This window comes from Hylobates moloch, unplaced genomic scaffold, assembly GCF_009828535.3.
Source record: "Hylobates moloch isolate HMO894 unplaced genomic scaffold, HMol_V3 SCAFFOLD_12, whole genome shotgun sequence".
In the NCBI taxonomy this organism is placed as follows: Eukaryota; Metazoa; Chordata; class Mammalia; order Primates; family Hylobatidae; genus Hylobates; species Hylobates moloch.
In genome coordinates this window covers 34,211,888-34,226,191 of record NW_026652287.1, presented here as the reverse complement: position 1 = coordinate 34,226,191, position 14,304 = coordinate 34,211,888, and the positions used below count along the sequence as shown (strand labels likewise).

General features: G+C 48.0%; 1 protein-coding gene across 1 annotated transcript; it reads right to left on the bottom strand.

Moving 5' to 3' along the window:
- Positions 1-3,204: 3,204 nt before the first annotated feature.
- On the bottom strand, positions 3,205-9,231 carry LOC116479414 (sialic acid-binding Ig-like lectin 13). Its single transcript, XM_032171517.2, has 8 exons — positions 9,198-9,231; positions 8,755-9,135; positions 8,290-8,568; positions 8,016-8,063; positions 5,088-5,342; positions 4,662-4,755; positions 4,235-4,315; positions 3,205-3,435 (listed from the first exon to the last, which is right to left on the bottom strand). Exons 1-7 carry the CDS (start codon positions 9,229-9,231, stop codon positions 4,258-4,260), a joined length of 1,149 nt encoding a protein of 382 aa, XP_032027408.1. The 3' UTR covers positions 3,205-3,435; positions 4,235-4,257.
- Positions 9,232-14,304: the final 5,073 nt, after the last annotated feature.

Below are 14,304 nucleotides of genomic sequence, written 5' to 3'. Positions count from 1 at the left end.
GAGAAACAAGTTCCCAACACAATGCAGCCTCTGGGGTCCAGGAGCCCCACTGTTGTGGGGAAATGGGGTCTGGATCCCACGGTAAAGGGATGTCCATAGGAATAAGCGGGGAGGCCGACACAGCCGGGTTCTCAGGTGCGTCTTCTTCATTGGATTCTCCTGGGGCTCTGTCCTGTGAACTTCTCTTCTCTACCTGCAATCAGCTCTTCCCCTTTCGAATACCTTTTAATTTTGGTAAAAAGAAAATGCAGAACATAAACATCGCCATTGTCATTATGTTTAGGTGTACGGTTCAGTTCTGTGAAGCATATTCACTTTGTTGTACAACCAATTTTCAGAACTCTTCCATACTACAAAATTCACTCTGTACCCACAAAACAGCGACTTTCCATTTTCCCTGTCCTGGGTGCCTGGCAAACACCACTGTACTCACTGTTTCTGTGAATATGACTCCTCTAGGAATCTCAGTAGGTGGAACTGTACAGTATTTGACTTTTCGTGACTGCTGTATTTCCCTTAGGATAATGTCCTCAAGGCCCAGCCTTGTGGTAGCAGGTGTCAGAATTTCTTTTCTTTTTAAGGCTGACAGATTCGAATGTATGATTTTACCACCTTTTGCTTACTCATCTGCCTCTCCAAAATCCACCTCTTGGCTCTGGCGAATGATGCTGCCATGAACACGGGAGTCTAAATATCTATTCAAGTTCCCACTTTTTTTTTTTTTTTTGAGACGGACTCTGGGACTCTGTTGCCCAGGCTGGAGTGCAATGACATGATCTCGGCTCACTGCAACCTCTGCCTGTCAGGTTCAAATGATTCTCCTGCCTCAGCCTCCCGAGTAGCTGGGATTACAGGAGCCTGCCACCACGCCCAGCTAATTTTTTTATTTTTAGTAGAGATGGGGTTTCACCATGCTGGCCAAGCTGGTCTCAAACTCCTGACCTCAGGTGATCCGCCTGCCTCGGCCTCCCAAAGTGCTGGGATTACACTCGTGAGTCACTGTGCCTGGCCCTCAAGTTCCCACTTTCAATTATTTTCATGTAGACCAGAGGTGGAGTGGCTGCATTCTATGTGAATTCTATTTTAAATATTGGAGGAATTGTCATACTCTTATCATCTCTTTCCCCCCTCATCTCTTGTCATCACTTTACACTATAAAGATTTACGCTAGAGTAGTCCCCCATCCACAGCGGATACCTCCCAAGACCCCCAGTGGATGCCTGAAACCACTTACAGGGCAAACCCTATATGTGCTACGTTTTTATACACACACACACACACACACACACACACACACGTATATCGATGATAAATTTTATTTATTTTTTTTTGAGACAGACTCTTGCTCTGTCGCCAGGCTGGAGTGCAGGGCCGTGATCTCAGCTCACTGCAAGCTCTGCCTCCATGGTTCAAGAGATTCTCCTGCCCCAGCCTCCTGAGTAGCTGGGACTACAGGCGCATATCACCATGCCTGGATAATTGTTTTTTTGTATTTTTAGTAGAGACAGGGTTTCACCATGTTGGCCAGGATAGTCTCGATCTCCTGACCTCAAGTGATCCACCCGCCTCGGCCTCCCAAAGTGCTGGGATTACAGGCGTGAGCCACCGTGCCCAGCCTCCTTCTCTTTCTCTTTCTCCTGCTCTGGCCGTGTAAGACCTGCCTGCTTCCCCTTCACCTTCCGTCATGATTGTAAGTGTCCTGAGACCTTCCAGAAGCAGAGGCTGCTGCGCTTCCTGTATCACCTGCAGAGCCTTGAGCCAATTAAGCCTCTTTCCTTTCTGAATTACCCAGTCCCAGGTATTTCTTTATAGCGGTGCTAGACCTCACTATACAATATGTAACATATAATTTGCTATTTGTAACATTCTAGAGGGTAAAATTCAGTGACAGTAAAGCACATTCACCATGTTGTGCAACCACTATTTACCGAATTTCTTCATCATCCCCAACAGAAACTCTGCACCATTTGCACAATCACCCTTCTTCCTTGCCCTGTTCCCCAGCCTCTGACATGTGATTCTACTTTCTGTCTCCATGAATTTGCCAATTCTAGGTAAGGCTACATAAGCAGAATTATATACTATTTGTCATTTTATGTGTGGCTTCTTTCATGTGGCATGTTGTTTCAAGGTTCACCCATGTTATAGCATGTATCAGTTCCATTCCATTTTTAACTAAAGAATATCCCATATTATGGATATGGAACCTTTTTTCTATCCACTTATCAGTCAATGGACACGAGTTTTTTTTTTTCCCCACCTTTTAGCCATTGTAAATAATGCTGCTATGAACATTGGTGTATAGGTATCTGTTTAAGTTCATGCTTTCAATTCTGGGAACATATATAGGAATGGATGGCTGGATTACAGTGTATTTCTAGGCTTAACTTTCGGAGAGAATTCCAAAGAGTTTTCCACAGGGTCACGCCATTTTACATGCAGTGCAAAGGGGCTCCCACTTGTCCACATTCTTGCAAACAATTAGTATTTTTTTTCTTTTGAGACGCAGTATGGATCTCTCGCCAGGCTGGCGTGCAGTGGTGCAATCTTGGCTCACTGCAACCTTTGCCTCCTGGGTTCAAGCGATTCTCCTGCCTCAGCCTCCCGAGTAGCTGGGACTACAGGTGTGCACCACCATGCCCAGCTAATTTTTGTATTTTTAGTAGAGACGGGGTTTCACCATGTTGGCCAGGATGGTCTCGATCTCTTGACCTCATGACCTGCCCACTTCAGCCTCCCAAAGTGCTGGGATTACAGGCGTGAGCCACCACGCCTTGCCAGTATTTTTTTTTTTTTTTCAAGAGAAGTGTATGTTTGGTTTTATTCAGACCTTTACAAACAGTTATAAACCAATTCAAAAAATTATGTCGCAAATGGCAGCTGTACTCAAGGTATTCAAAACACAATGCAAAACACTCGTATCTGTCTGTTCTTGCAGCTGTTACATTCGTGATCGTTCTACGTATGCTACCAAATACCTATTTAGTCCTTATTCAAAAGGCCATACAAAGGAAAATATCAACAATACAGTAGGACTCTTCTCACTTCTCTGAGATCCAAACTCTTCATTATAAGAAACTAACTACTTACTTGTATCTATCAGCATCATCATACGAAGTATTTATTTATTTCTGTTTTTGTTTGTTCATTTTTATTTGTTTATTTAACACCTTCCTAGTAAGTGTGAAGTAGTATCTCCTTTGCAGTTGGGTTTTGCATTCATCAAATGAGTAACAATACCGAGCATTTTCTCCTGTGCTGCTTGGCCGTTTGCACGCCATCTGGGAGCCAAGTCCAGCAGGGGACAGACCATGTAGGGCCTTCAGTCCAGGCTGTGGTGTTTCCACCTCATTCTCCAGCAGTGGAGAGGAAGCACCGCCATTCATACTGTGGAGGCACTGAACGAGGAGGCGTCTGGAAGCAGAGTCTGGAGGCCTGTGTTGGGGAGAGATGGAGGCAAAAGGTGAGGAGGGTTCAGTGACCAGGGAAGAAGTGAGGCCCAGGCATGACCAGAGTCAGGATGGAGAAAAGGGCTCCAAGATGAGCCCTGCTGAGGAGAAAGAGGAAGAAGAGTTAATGATTTATGGGCCCTGGAGGAGGGAGGGAGGTCAAGGTGGAGACTCACATTCTGGTTCTGAGTTTAGAAGTGTCGAGCCCTAATAAGGAAAAGGAGTCAGGCTGGTGGGAGCAGAGGAAAGCAAAGAGAGAAAGCAGATAAGCTACAAGCCTGCCTTTCTTCATGGTTCAGGACAGGTAGCCCTCCTGTGCAAATAACTCACAACTTTTCTGTGCCCAGCTACCACCAGAACCTCAGCTGATAGAACAATGCGAGTTAGCTCACTGCAACCTTGGCATTATCAGTACTCCATGCATCCCTCTCCAGCACAAGCACCACAAGCTCCTTGCTGGGGCAAGCCTTTGTCTCTTTGCAGTCAGCTCCTCTCTTGCTGGCCTGCCCGTTGCAACATATTTTCCTACTTTCTCTAATAAATCTGTGGTTCTACACCTACAACTGTCTTGGTAAATTCTTTTCACTGCCCGTGCCACTGGCCCCAGTCACTTACCCGTGACAAGAGGCGGGGCCACTGTGTCATCAGTGGGATGAGGATCCCAGGAGGAGAAAAGGGTTTGGGGAGGGAGATGAGTGGACCATGCTGAGCAGAGCAATCATGGGGGCCATCAAGGGGGAGGTGCCCAGTGGGATGTTGGAGGGTGAGATGCCCTCAACACTCACCTGAGAGATTAACCTTTGACAACCTATGCAGCCTCCACACCTGTAGCTGCCTTTGCTGCCTTCCTCCGGTGGGACTTCACTCTGAGTGAAGAGACAAGGACCTGTGAGTGCGGCCAAATCAGGGTGCAGGGGCCAGCAGACTCACTTCCCTGTGCTCTGCTAAGGGGCTGGAGGGGACTGATGTGGAGAGAGCAGGTTCAGCCTCCAAGACCTCCACGATGAGAGAAGGAACCTCTCACCCGGGACACACAGCAAAGTTGGGTACAGAAAACATTTTCTTGGGTGAAATTCTCACCACAACTGAGCCTCTGTCTGTTGGCCCAGGTTCTCTTGACTGGTTCAGGACCCTCCAGCACTGGGACTCAAATTCAGCATTGTGTCCCCTGCCCTCCCCGCACCTCCCTTTGCTCCCTGGGGCAGTGCTCACCTGAGGATGATGAGGCAGAGGAAGAGAAGCAGGATCTTCACAGCAGCCTCCCCGATGGCCACCAGAACCACCTCTGCCATGGGCCCTGATTTTCCTGCAAAAAGATGCATGAGGTGGATTCATCTGCTAAACCACAATTCCTTATTGTTTGTCTCCTGACAATTGGACATAGGTTCTACCAGTTCTACCTGCATCCCTGCATGTCAGTAAACAGCCCAGGGCTTACCTCATCCCCTACCAAGACTGAGCAGCAGTAAAAGAAGGCTCTGGCCCCTGAGACATTGCTGGCCTCACAGCTGAGGCTGAGGCTGAGCTGAGCAGAGCACAGCCCTATTCTCTTGGTGAGCCCGCTGGATTACTTGTTCAAGACCTGGGAGTAAAGGTCACTGGGAGAGAGGAACTGGTGTGCAGCCCCTTGACACTCACTCTGCACAAAGAGCCTCAGGGAGACTTGCTGGGAACCCAGAGGGTTCCGAGCTCGGCAGGTGAATTCTCCTTCATTCGTGAGGTGCACTTGAGGCAGCTCCAGCATCCCGGGGTTGGGCTGTGAGGGGCTTAGAATCAGGTTCTCGTGGGCCCAGCTCAGCCTGGCGGGAGGATTGCTATCAACATCACAGACCAGGCGCAGGGACTGTCCTTCCAGGACCTGAAGAGATGATCCATTTCTCAGGGTTGTGGATGCTGAAGAAAAAGAGACAGAGGGTCAGAGTGACAAAGAGGTTGAGAGAAAGAAGGACACCTAAGGAGACCAAATAGAGGAACAGATTCAGACTCGCAAGAAGCAAAAACTGATAGAAACAGACTCTGTGAGATGGATCCAGAAAGCAGGGTGAGCCTGGGCTTAGAGGGCGGCTCAGGCCCCAATTTCTCTATATAGCATGGTTTAGATTTGTCTCTGCACTGATGGGCCCTTTTTGGCTGGATTTGTGCCCCAGAAATCACAGAGGGAGGGTCTCGAGCTTCACAGGGCAACCAAATAAGATGTCAGTTTAGGCCCATATTCCACATCCTCTTCAATGCTCTCGCTGAAACCTCAGCTTCCAGGTTCTCCCTGAACCTTCTTGTTCTGTATCCGGGTCCTTACCTGACACTGGTTTACTGACTTATCGCTGTGCCTCTGAGAGGCTCTCACTCTCAGAAATTCAGAGTCTGGTTGGTAGCAGGACTTAGGAACAGGTGCTTATGAGGCCACGTGACATGTGGTGGAGGTGACTCAGGCTCCAGCAGCCTTGGGGATGTCAATGTATATGAGACCAGGTAAACTATGTGATCCAGGAAGGCTTCCTGGAGAAGGCATACCTACTTCACACAGGAAGTAGTAGGGTATGGAGGACAAGCAGGGGTAGCTAGATAATGAGGGCTGGAAGGGCATTCCATTAAGAAGGAACAGAAAGTGCAAAGATGACAAAAACCTGATCACATCCAGAAAATGCAAATAGACCTGCAGGGCTGGAGGGAGACAGGGTGTACAGGCTGGGGTGGAGGGTGGAGTTCAGACACAAGAGGAAAAGTGGGGAGGTTTTTTTTGTTGTTTTTTTGTTTTTTTGTTGTTTTGTTTTTGCCACCCAGGGTAGAGTGCAGGGGCTTGATCTCGGCTCACTGCAACCTCCACCTCCTGGGCCCAAGCAATTCTCCTGGCTCAGCCTCCCGTGTAGCTGGGATTACAGGTATGCACCACCACACACAGCCACACACAGCTAATTTTTGTATTTTTAGTAGAGATGGGGTTTCACCATGTTGGTCAGGCTGGTCTCGAGCTCCTGACTCAACAGTCCACCCACCTTGACCTCCCAAAGTGTTCTGGTTACAGGCGTGAGCCACTGCACCTGGCCGAGATTTGTTTTAATAAATTTGGCATGGGGGTAATTGTCATCAATAAAAGAAATCAAGAAGTGTGAATACAGGAATAAATCGATTCCTATACATTGAGAAAATCATGGACAGCTAAGAAAAAGCCACACGGGGCTGGGCATGGTGGCTCACACCTGTAATCCCAGCACTTTGGGAGGCCGAGGTGGGAAGATCACCTGAGGTCAGAAGTTCGAGACCAGCCTGGCCAACCAACATGGTGAAACCCCATCTCTACTAAAAATACAACAACAACAAAAAATTAGCCGGGAGTTGCGGCGTGTGCCTGTAATTCCAGCTACTCGGGAGGCAGAGGCGGGGGCGTCACTTGAACCCGGGAGGTGGGGTTGCAGTGAGCCGAGATTGTGCCACTGCATTACAGCCTGGAGGACAAAAGAAAGAAAGAAAAAGCCACATGGCATATTGGGATATGTATTTGTAATGTATATTACTGATATTCAGTAATTTCTCAAACTGAAGAGAGCCTCAAGAATAAATAATAAAGGTAAAATCACTCTGGAAAGCTGAGAAAAGACTATAAATGGGAGTTCACAGAACAAAAGAAAGAAAATGGCTCCTTAACGTACAAAAAACTGCATACCATTCACAGTCAGAGAAACATTCTAATTAATGTGTCATGGAGATGCAGATTTTCACCCAATATTGGCAAAGGTCTAAGTGTCTCATCCCACACTGGGTCGGTGAGGCTGGGGAAACTCACGCCTTCACCTCTTCCTGTCGGCAAGGTGAGCTTGTCCTTTTCAGATGGAGAACCACATGGCCATATCTCTCAATATTCAAAAAACGCAATGACCCAGCTATTTTGCATTTAACTTAGAGACGTTCACATGAACACTTGTGAAAAGAGATACAGGATAAATCACTATAGCATTTCTGTGCTCAGATAAGTTAGTGCCATGATCATGAATTAGGAGACTCCACAAAATCAGAGTCCATCTTGTGCAGTGGAATCACACACAGCCCTAGATGTGGGGGCGGACAGTCTCACTACTGATGTCAAACCACCTCTGAGATCCTCCATGTGCACAAACCAAGGCTCAGAGCAGCCTGGACGGACACTGGTGAATTCTGGTGAGGGGGACGGGCCTCTAAGGACAGACTCTGCTGTGCATTTTGAAGTTTTGCCCATGTGACAATATCATCTATCCAAAAGGATTAGGTCAGAACTATTGGGGAAAATAAAAAGTTGAGGCTGAATGTGTGTTCCGGGAGTGGATCATCAGGGGCCTCGGGGCTGGGGCTGCGTGACTGTCACCCTACCCTTGCAGTGGGGCCAAGGTGTGTGTGTGTGCAGGATTCTGAAGGGAGTGGGGGGAGGGGACAGGTGCTCAGGTGGCCACTGGGGCTAAGGATGCAGAGAGGCCCTGGGTTCACCCACATGGGGGTCTCAGGTCAGCAAGGTGAGTCCAGGATGAGGAGGCACCTGGCCCTGCCCTGAGCTGGAGGCCCTGATTCGCCAGCCCCAGGGAGGGAGCACCATCCTACCTGTGCCGTCTCCTTGGAAGACAGTCAAGGTCAAGTTCTGAGGAGGGTCTGGGACAGAAAGACACAGCGACCCGCATCACTGTGAGAGCTGGGGACACCGGTCCTCTCTCCCCAGGAGCTGCATAAACAGGGAAGGCAGAGCCAGTGTCCTCCTGACCCCCCACTCCAAGCCCAAATTCCGGGACTCAGCACCCGTGTCCAGCCCTGACCCCCATCTCCTGCTCTCAGTGACCCCACCCCATCAGCGACCTCGGTGTCCTGGCCCAGCTCTCACAGGATACGTCAAGTCGGACGGTCCTGGTCGTGGTTACACCGGCCCCGGGCAAGGTCACCTGACAAGTGAGTCTGCTGCCGTGGTCCTGGGGCTGTGGGATGAGGGTGACCACCGAGGAGAGGGCTGTGGTGGAGCTCAGTGGGGACACAGAAGTCCCAATCCAGGAGAAGATGGGGGGTGTCCCCTGCTCACAGGCCCAGGGCACAGAGCAGGTCAGGTTCCTGGGGCGGCCAGACTTCAGGGCCCCCGGGATGAGGATGTCGGGCCTGTGGGTCAGGGCTGGTGAGGAGAGGGGGATGCAGGATCAGGAAGGGGTTCTGAGGTGCAGCTCGGGGGGAGTGCAGGCTCTGGTTCAGGTCTTCCCCTGTGCCTGACTCACTTCGCCCTTTATCCCTTCCCAACCCGGCCCTGCCTTGCAGCCCCCATGACTTCCCGTTGTGGCTGCTCCTGGATCCCGTGCCTTACCCGTCACATGCACAGAGAGCTGGGGATCTTTGTAATTATATTTCATCATTCTTTCCTCCACACGAAAGAAGTACGAACCACTGTCCCTCCTCCTGGCGTCTCTGATGCTCAGGGAGCAGTTTTTCTCCCTGGGATTACCCAGGAGGTGGAATCGACCCCGCGTCTCCTCCCGCACTTGTCGAGCAGGGTCATTTGTGGCCACTGGGGCATCCCGTAGAGGATTGTCTCCTTCCCGGAACCAGTAGCCATGGGCAGGGCCAATCTTGATGACGGTGTGCCTCAGGTAGAAGAAAGTGCAGGGCACGAAGACGCACAGACCCTCCTGCACCGTCACCGACTCCGGCACCTCCAGCTGGAATATGCCCTCCAGAGCCAGGGCCCCTGTGGAGACACGAGGGTCAGGTCGGCTCATCCCCACAGCCCCTCTCCCTGGGGCCACTCACCTGCCCACAGCAGGGGAAGCAGCAGCGGCAGCATCTCTGAAGCGGAGCCTCCTTGCGCTCCCCCTGTGAGGAGAGAAGGGGAAGGGAGTGGAGGGGAAGGGCGTTGGGGCTGATCGGAAAGCTGAGGAGGAAGAGATTCAGCCCTACGCAGAAGAGGAACCTCAGGCCCACAAGTCAGAACTCCTCTCCTCCACACCGAGTGGACGGAAACCCCATGGCCCAGAGAACCCAGCGACCTGCCCAGAGAGGAGAGGAGATGGAGCAGAAACTGATTCTTACCAGAGCCTGGATCAGGACCTCTGGGGACATCCAAGCCATGGGACACTCATGAAGATCTAAAAAAAGAAATTGTTGGGCTAAAGGCTACCTGTATGTTTAACTTTGGTAAAATGGCATGGACTTTTACCACTCCTCCCAGCCATGTGCCAGAATTCCAGTAGCTCCATGCCCTTATCAATGCTTGGTATTGCCATGCTTTATGTATAGCTATACACTTAAATTAAAAATGTTTTTTGAGTCAGGGTTTCACTCTGTCGCCCAGGCTGGAGTGTGGTGGCACTATCTCGGCTCACTGCAACTTCCACCTCCTTGGTTCAAGCAATCCTCCCACCTCAGCCTCCCAAGTAGTTGGGACCACAGGTGCTCACTGCCATGCCCGGCTAATTTTTGTATTTTTTGTAGAGATGAGGTCTCACCATGTTGCCCTGGCTGGTCTTGAACTCCTGACCTCAAGCGATTCTTCCTCTTTGGCCTCCCAAAGTGTTGGGATTATAGGCGTGAGCCACTGTGCCCAGCTTATGCTTTATATTTTAAGAGTTCTAGTGACAGTGCAGTGGCATCTTATGTTTAATTTTTAAAAATTTATTTAAAGTTAAATATGGTTGAATTCATTCTTTATCATATGCAATTTTATGTGGGTTGACCGATGTATACAGTTATATACACGACCGCTGTGAAGACAATGAAAAGGATCATTACCCGAACATTCCCTCCCTCTGCTGACTCTAGGTAGTCAATCCTCCCTCTACACTTAGTCCCTGAGAAAACACGGATCTAGTCTCCATCCCTGTTGTTTTGCCTTTTTATAGAATGTCATATAAATGGAATCACACAAAATGTATCCTCTAAAATCTGGCTTCATTTACTTGGCATAATGCCTTTGAGGCTCATCTATGGGGCTGGGTATAAATCCGTCATTTTAGTTTAATTGTTGACTGGTTCTCCATTGTTTTCACGGTCTCTCATTTTGCATATATTTACCATTTGAGGAGCATTGACATTGTTTTCAGGTTCCAGTGACTCTAAAATAATGTTGCTATAAACATTCCATTCAACTTTCTGTGTGTGAACATAAGTTTTTAATTCCCTTGAGTAAATACCTAGGAGTCAAGTGCTTGGCCAAACTTACACTTGGTCAAGTGTAAGTTTAAATTTATACGAAATTGACAAACTATTCTCCAAAGTGTATTCCTACCAGCAGTAGACATGAGCTCTGATCACTTCACATCCTTGCTAGCATTTGATATTATCCACATATTTTAAAATTTCTTTTTACCTTTGTTGTACTTTTCCGTCATTTTTCTTAGGTATGTAATTCTACCGCATTCTTCTTCTATTCTATAATTACCTAATGACAAATTATATTGAGGATATTTTCATGGCCTTGTTTGCCGTCTGCTTTTCTTTTTTGGTGAGGTGGCTATGAAATCTTCAGTAGCTTTTTTCTTAATTGTGGTAAAATACACAGAAGAAAAAAATTAGTTTTAACTATTTTTCAGTGTTTAGAGAAGTTGCACCAAGTACACTCACATTGTTATGAATCACCATGATTGATCTCCAAAAGTTTCTTCATCATCTTCCCAAACTGAAACTGCATCAAAGAGGTGAAAACCCCCTATTTCTTTCTGATCACAGCCCCTGGCAAGCATGCTTCTACTTTCTGTGTCTGTGAATTTGCCTACTCTACACACCTCATATAAGCGGAATCACAGTGTTTGTCTTGCTGTGACTGACTTAGCACAATATATTTATTTCATCCACGCTGCATCATGTGCTAGCTTCTCTTTCTTCTTCTTCTTTTTTTTTTTTTTTTGTTTGTTGTTGTTGTTTGAGACGGAGTTTCACTCTTGTTGCCCAGGCTGGAGTGCAATGGCGTGATCTCAGCTCACTGCACCCTCCACCTCCCAGGTTCAAGCAATTCTCCTGCCTCAGCCTCCTGAGTAGCTGGGATTACAGGCACCTGCCACCAGGCCCGCCTAATTTTTTTTTTTTTTTTTTTTTGAGACAGAGTTTCACTCTTGTTGCCTAGGCTGGAGTCCAGTGGCGTTATCTCGGCTCACTGCAACCTCCACCTCCCAGGTTCAAGCAATTCTCCTGCTTCAGCCTCCCGAGTAGCTGGGATTACAGGTACATGCCACCACACCTGGCTAATTTTGTATTTTTAGTAGAGATAGGGTTTCACCATGTTGGTCAGGCTGGTCTCAAACTCCTGACCTCAGGCGATCCGCCCGCCTCAGCCTCCCAAAGTGCTGAGATTACCGGCGTGAGCCACTGTGCCCGGCCTGTATTTTCTTTTCTTTTCTTTTTTTTTTTTTTAGTAGAGATGGGGCTTCACCATGCTTGCCAGGCGGGTCTCGAACTCCTGACCTCAGGTGATCCACCTGCCTCGGCCTCCCAAAGTGCTGGGATTACAGGTGTGAGCCACCACGCCTGCCTCCTTGATTTTTTTGTTTGTTTTGTTTTTTGTTTTCTTTTTTTTTTTTTTTGAGATAGGGTCTTGCTCTGTTGCTCAGGCTGCAGCACAGTGGCATGATCAGGCTCACTGCAACCTCTGCCTCCCAGGTTCAAGCGATTCTCCTGCCTCAGTCTCCCAAGTACCTGGGATTACAGGCACATGTCATCATGCCTGGCTAATTTTTGTATTTTTAGCAGAGAGGGGGTTTCATCGTGTTGGCCAGGCTGGTCTCGAACGCCTGACTTCAAGTGATCCGCCCGCCTCGGCCTCCCAAAGTGCTGGATTACAGGCATGAGCCACCATGCCCCAGCCCAGCTTCTCCTTCTATTTTAAGACTGAGTAATATTCAATTGTATGTATATAACACACTTTGTTTATTCATTCACTTTTTAGGAATACTGGGGTTGCTTTTCCCTTTTAGCTATTGTGAATATGCTTCTGTGAACATAGATGCATAAAACTATGCTCAAGTTCCGGCTTTTGATCTTTTGGGCCATATACCCAGAAGTGAAACTGCTGAATCATAAGACCATTCTATTTTTAATTTTTTTGAGGAATGCCACTACTACTCTCTAGAGCATCTTCACCATTTCACTTTCCCATTAGCAATGCACAAGAGTTCCAATGCATAAGAGATCACATGGACAGCTCAGCAAGCTGAATAATGGCCACCCAAAGAAATCCAGTCTCAGCTACTTGAACTTCTAAGTATTACCTTGCAAATAAAGTGTCTTTGTAGAATTTTTTTTTTGAGACAGTCTCACTCTGTCACCCAGGCTGGAGTGCAGTGGTACGATCTCAGCTCACGGCAACCTCTGCCTCCCCGGTTCAAGTGATTCTCCTACCTCAGCCTCCTGAGTAGCTGGGAGTACGGGCGCCCGCCACCACACCCAGCTAACTTTTGTATTTTTGGTAGAGACCAGGTTTCACCATGTTGGCCAGGCTGGTCTCGAACTCCTGACCTTGAGTGATCCACCAGCCTCAGCCTCCCAAAGTGCTGGGATTACAGGCATGAGCCACCATACTGGGCCACTGTACAGAGAATACTGTAGCCACATGGGATACATGTGGTTAGGGCATTGTGTTAGCCCGTCTGGGCTGCCATAGCAAAACACCATAAATTAAGCCTCCTATAAACAACAGAAATTTATTTCTTACAATTCTGGAGGTTAGAAGTCCAAGGTTAGATCAAGTTGTCAGATGATTTTTTTTCTCGTGAGGCTCTGTTTCCTGGCTTATAGATGCCACCTTCTCACTGTGTCCTCACATGGTTGAGAGACAGCAAGTTCTGTGGGGTCTCTGCTTATAAGGGCACTGTATTAGTCCGTTTTCACACTGCTGGTAATGACATACCTGAGACTGGGCAATTTACCAAAGAAAGAGGTTTAATGGACTTACAGTTTCACGTGGGCGGAGAAGCTTCACAATCATGGCGGAAGGTGAAAGGCATGTCTCATATGGCGGCAGACAAGAGATGAGCTTGTGCAGGGAAACTTCCCTTTTTAAAACCATCAACCTCGTGAGAATTATTCACTATCATGAGAACAGCATAGGAAAGACCTGCCCCCATGATTCAATTACCACCCACAAGGTCTCTCCCACAACACGTGGGAATTCATGATGAGATTTGGGTGGGGACACAGCCAAACTATATCAGGCACTAATCCCATAGTGGGTCCCCACCCTCATGACCTCATGTAACCTAATTACCTACCAAAAGCCCCATCTCCAAATACATCACATTGGTGGTTAGGGCTTCAACATATGAATTTTGGGGGAAAATAAACATGCAGTTCATAACAGGCATTTTACTGAAACCTTGTCATCTCCCATGCCATGAGTTTAGATCAACAAATAATCATGTGGAAAAAAAAATCTATATAGAAATTTCTTACAGCAAAGCCTCTGCTCAATTTTTTCAATAATCTCATTTTTTTTTAAATTGCAAGGAACAGAAATGAAAACTGATAGCTTAATCTGGAAAAGAAAGGTTTTATTAAAAAAACACGTTGGCTTAATTTTTGGCCCAGGCACTGGGGAATCTGGGAACATCTCCTAACTCAAGGTCAAGATCAGCACATCACTGATACCCAGTGTAACCCTGAGGGTGCTGTTTCTTGCTCTCTGCATGGTGGGCTGCAGCTGCCTGAGCCATCTTCATTCTCCGGCTAGCAATGTTCATGCAATGTGAGGTCTCCCCAGCTCATGGCTCATGCCGTTCCTGCAGCTGACAGGGAGAGCAACACCTCCATCCTGGAAGCTCCAACAGCATCTTCCTGACAGCCATGAGGAGCCACATCCAGTTCTTTCCTCCATGTTTTTATGAGCGAATAGGTTGACTGGAGTTTGAACTTCTGGGTTCAAACCGTCAGA